We start from the raw sequence: 5,460 nt of genomic DNA, 5'->3' as shown, positions 1-5,460 counted from the left end.
CTCCCACTAAGTTGGATAAATACACAAGCACCATGGTAACACTGCGCGTTTATTAATTATTTGATTGAATTTGTTGCAGCACAAATAAATAAATAGAACGATTTTTCAAATTTGGCATGGAAAAATATTGCATAGCGGTCGTTGTAAAAATTGATTAAAGGTGATGTATGTTTTGACAACTAGTGGTTGAACTAGGTATTGCAGTCCAAATTCAAAATATTGAAGATGAATGAATAATGAACGATGAATGAAATGAAATACTCTCTAAACTGGCGATCTGTTTCACGAAGATATCGTTTTTACTTTTAAAATACACTACTTGTTGTCGTTTGTCCTTCTTGTCGGACTCGCGTCACATAAAAAGTACTGTTTTTTGAAGATGCTGGGTGTACAGGTCGATTCCTGAGTGATAGCACATCAGCCATCAGCAAACTGCGGCTGGTCACCCATGCATTAACCTCCCTTCGACCCGATCTCAAGAGTGTGTGCTGTTTTTCCATTGCGTGGTTTTTTCCATGCAAGTGAAACTATCAGCGTTACTCGGCGTTTAGCCGTTTTTGCGTTTTTTAAACAACCGATATACCTAAAACGAACGTCGTATGCCACATCGGCATAACGATTTTTCCGTACAGTTTTAGAAACCGACAGTTTTTGTGAAAACAGAAGTAAGTATCGTCATTCATTGAGTTGATTCTGTTTGGAAATAGCTTGAAAAAAAATGCTTAATGCTTTTCTAATCACGGATACTTTGTTTTCTTGTCTTGCAGATGAGCATTTTTGACAAAAACAAAGATGGGAGATTGGATCTTAATGATCTAGCTAGGTGATGTATGTTTAATGATCAGTGTCAAAATACTTTTGCATTTCAAAAGTAATGCATACTTTTTATGGAAAGTAATGCTTAACGTTACTTTTGCATGACTTTTTTGGTTTTCTGGCTGGGCTTGCTTATTTATATTTTTTAAAAAGTTCTATTTTTGGCAACTATAAAGGCCGTTTCACACAGAGCTAAATGAATAAAGCTAAAAGTAACTTAAAAGTAATGCATTACTTTACTAATTACAAAGTAATCCGGTTACATAACTTGCGTTAATTGTAATGTAACAGCTAACAATAGTGGTTTTGTTCTGTGCTTGTGGAGCTTTTTAGGCCTTGATGGTGAGAATGGGTCTTTGTGTGTATGATTGTGTTAAAAACAAAGACTCTTTTCTAACACATTATTAATTCAAGAAGTATATTTATGCTGGCTTGTTTAACGTTTGTATGATTTGTGCTGCCTAAGTCGAATCAGTCACGTATTAGAATCAGTGTAGATTGGCTGGCAGAAACACACAGCTGACAAATTAATACTCTATATTTATCATCTATTGGATGTCTCCTTTTAGATGTCAAATAGACGTCTATTAGATGTCTTTAAGATGTTTAGGATTTAGAATGTACGTGAAACCGACATCCGCAAGACGTCTGTGGACAGCCAAAGAGATCTTTAACAGACATCTTGCAGACGTACATGGGCTGTCTGGGTTCAGGCATGTGAAATTATCATTGTGGTGTAGTGACAACAAATTTGAGAAAGTTTGATGGCAGTAAAGTGCACCATTCAGGTCAAGATTGCCTCAAAGCAGCTTCACGGTAGCGTTCTTTAATGGAAAATCCAATAGTTATAGATTAGCTCAAATTGAGATAAAACAGACCTACAGAAGGCAACAGTGTCGTAAATCACCTCAAGCCAGTTCGATGTTAATCCAGTTCAGCTCAATAAAAGTGTCGCTGTTGTCTATCCTCCCCAGAATTCTGGCTCTGCAAGACAACTTCCTTTTGCAGTTCAAAATGGATGTTAGTAATTTCTATCTAATTCATTTAACCTTTTGTGATTCTAAATGTAATAATTTGCTGCAAGCAAATGCATGATGCCCCCTTTATTTCCTGCCTTCTTCAGGACGACAGTCAAGAGGAGAGAAACAGAGACTTTGAGAAGATCTTTGCGCATTATGATGTTGTAAGAATAATTTAACCTTGCTACTGTTGTTAAAAACTACCGGTTGAAAGCCCAATTTTTAAAGCCCTCAAATAGAAAGAAATCCAACATTCTGGCATGAGACTCTAGTTGGTGCTGTTCGACAGATCAAACTCAATCTGACGTAATGATATCATCAAATGGTTCAGAAGCCCTCCACCTTCCCCAGCTCCACCTGTATACATCTAACATTAGCGGTGTAACGCTAAATTGATTAATAGACCGATTCTGTGATTTTTCGAATGTCTCACGGTTCTCTCCTGAATCTATCGATACCGCTGAGAGTCACGACAGAACTGGTCATTGGCAAACCAAAAATCCCAAACTTTCCAAAACTGCTAATAGCAAAGGCGGCTAAGCAGACGCGCTAATCAGCTAACCTCACGGATCACAAACCTAACGCACTGACAAAGCAGTTCCAGCTCTTAAAAGTTCGGCTCTCTTTCTAGAGCAAGACCGGAGCCCTTGAAGGACCAGAGGTGGATGGGTTTGTCAAAGACATGATGGAGCTCGTCAGGGTAAGCGACTACGCTATAAGTCTCGAGATTTCTAACAAACCCGAACTTGCACGTCTCTGACAGATTCTAAGGAATTAGCTACTGCTAAATTTTCATTTTCTTGTTTTAATCTATTTGGGTCCATAACCTTCAGTATTAAACGCGTAACTCGTAGGTCTTTAAACCTGATCCTGGGGACCCACCGTCCTGGAAAGTTTATTTTCATGGTGAAGACATCAAATAGCCGGCCTCGGGTGTTTGATCCAGGATGGAGCTGAACTTTGCAGGGTCCCCAGGAGCAGGGTCAAAGAACTTAAGCTTTATAGCTTGCGCTGTAGACCAGAATGTATTTATGTATTGACTGATTAAAAAACGCAAAAGCCTGCTACGATACAACTAATAATTGTCACTTTCTGCTATGATTCTCCTCTGTATTCCACCACTTTCTTCTTTCTCTCAGCCAAGTATCAGTGGAAGGGATCTGGATAACTGCGCGAGGTTCTGCTGCTCCACTGCGATGTGAATAAAGACGGGATGATTCAGAAGAGTGAGCTGGCCCTGTGTTTGGGAGTAAAGCTGAAATCACTTGCACACTGAAGCTATCACTTCTACTGTGAATTACTACATTTGAAACCCGAGCGGGGAAGGTGAAAACATTATATCCACTCGTGTATTGCTCGTTTCTATGTTTTACAAATGTATTATGCTATTTAAAATATAATTCTGAAAAAGTAAGATTTGTAAATGTACTTGCAACAATAAAAGTTATATCTGTTAACACGTAAAGCGGTAGTCGTGGACTCTCTCCCTTTTGTTCAAAGTTCGTTTTTTAACGTATGCTCACCACATTGGGGAAACTTCAGTTCATACTGTAGCTCAACTCTTGAATCTTTACGTTTCGTGTATGTTTGCAACATTTACAGCTCTCTCAAAAGTGTTTTTCAGAAAAACGAGCGTTTTATTCACCAAATGTGCAATACTTGGTTATTCAAATTAGTCGAAGGTGCCATGATGAACATATGTTCTGAAGACCTAATCAAACGACACAAAGACATCAACGAAAGGCCGCGAGCACACAGACCAGATGTCACTTCGTAAAAGCCACCTCTGGTGTGTAGCGTGATACCGTTTGCGTGTCCTTGCGGCTCTGGATTATTCATATTCATCGCTGCTGTTTATTTAACAGTCGTGCCATTGGCAAACAGATGCTCGACTGCTTTGTTTTCTTGTTTTGCGTGTGTAGGGGTTATAGTTAAACCCCATGGACAGACCAGTTATGCTCTGTGAAGAAAGAGAGCTTAGAGAAAACAGAGCTTATAAAAGAGGAGATGGCTTGGAACCAACCTTAGAGGCGTTAGTACTAACTGCCATGTGAATAATCAACTGACGTCTGTTTCTTTAGGAGTACAGATAGGAGATATTTTCAGATTCATAAAGGTGTTCATATTTTAAATACCTTGGTACGAAATAAATGTTTTTGGCAAACTGATGACACTGATTTTTTTTTTGTTCTGTTAATATTGCTGGTTACTGCATTGTTACATCCAGTAACATTCTTTAAAAAGAGATGCGCCTGGCATTTTTCCTAAGTTTATTCTTTTTTTATGCAATATACTGGAGCCAGACCTGAGAGAACAGACCAGAATATTCCACTCTATTCCTTGAATTCGCCATGAAATCAAACTCGTATTTTCTTGATATGAATGCGTTACATTTAAGATTATCTTCACGTAACCAAGCGTGCTCCAAAACAATGACAACATTCGCTTTCATGAGATACAGATATATATAATTCAAAACCTAATATCACGTATTAAATGTTCAAAAAAAGGTGTTTGGACGGAATGTATTTAAACATGTATTTCGCCCAAAAGTTACATCTGAAAACCGTGTCTGTCTGTACTTTTTTTTAACACAGCGTGGCAATAGGACTCTTATTACAGAGAAGAAGAAAAAAGACTCTTATTATGTTCTCGCGGTGTGGCGTCACAAAGCCGCGACGCGCTCCCGCATCTGTTTTGATTCTGCCGAAGAGAGGTTTGTTTATAAGCATTTAAAGTGTTTAAATCAGCGCAAACCTTGCGCATTTTTTTTCATGCGATGCGTTATTATAAAACTCAAAATTGCGATGCGTTGTTTAAATTTAACGCACGTTATTTTGCGTGCATGAAGCTCCACTCACGAGTAACACAAAAAGTGCGCTTTCGCTTTATCACAAACACGAATTAATTCACTGTGAAGCAGTCTTGAGAGAAACTGAGCTTAAACTCGAAGACGGTCGAATCGGTTGCTCAAAACGAGAACGAAAAACACGATCCAAATAAACAATCGGTTAAATGCGACCTTTGGGTCGTTAAATGCAAAACTAACATTAAAAATGGCTCAGCAGGAACCTCCAAGAACTAAAATCACTGCGTACCATTGAACTGACCGATTCAGGGAGCTTGCATTGATTTGTTTTTATGTTAATTATTTGACAGAGCCTCAAAAACTCCCAACCAAGATCCACAATGGCTTTTATTAAAGAAGAATGCGTAGACATTAAGATTGAAGACGCATTTGAGGTGAAGCAAGAAGATACAGAGCAACAAATAGGTTGGTTTTTAAAAAGTCAACATATACAAGACGGCCAGGATACAGTGTTCGGTGGCTTTTATCTGTCTTTTCTCACCTTAGGTCCGACGTCCCTGAAAGAGGAGTATAATTTACCGAGCGAAACGGAGGAGAAGCATCAGCTGAAGAAGCAGCATGACTCCGCACCTGGAGAAACTGCGGCGCAGCCTAAAAAGAGAGGCCCGAAGCTGAAGCCTCTGCCGCCGATAATCTGCTCTTATTGCGGCAAGCGTTTCAACCAGCACGGAAACCTCACGGCCCACCTGCGAATCCACACCGGAGAAAAGCCTTTCACCTGCCAGGAGTGCGGCAAGTGCTTCACGCAAAAAGCGC

The 5,460-nt window shown here is 39.4% G+C and overlaps 1 protein-coding gene across 1 annotated transcript in view; it reads left to right on the top strand.

Annotated features, from left to right (window-relative positions):
• Window positions 1–5,460, top strand: part of LOC122342228 (secretagogin-like) — a 9,938-nt gene that overhangs the window by 3,755 nt on the left and 723 nt on the right. The window contains exons 5-8 of the mRNA XM_043236040.1: window positions 768–823; window positions 1,791–1,836; window positions 1,940–1,999; window positions 2,467–2,535. Of these exons, the coding sequence (XP_043091975.1) occupies window positions 768–823; window positions 1,791–1,836; window positions 1,940–1,999; window positions 2,467–2,535 (231 nt within the window). The remainder of the gene's footprint in view (window positions 1–767; window positions 824–1,790; window positions 1,837–1,939; window positions 2,000–2,466; window positions 2,536–5,460) is intronic.

Source organism: Puntigrus tetrazona, chromosome 4, assembly GCF_018831695.1.
Source record: "Puntigrus tetrazona isolate hp1 chromosome 4, ASM1883169v1, whole genome shotgun sequence".
NCBI lineage: Eukaryota > Metazoa > Chordata > Actinopteri > Cypriniformes > Cyprinidae > Puntigrus > Puntigrus tetrazona.
The sequence above is the reverse complement of the archived record's forward strand: the minus strand, read 5'-3'. Positions and strand labels throughout refer to the sequence as shown.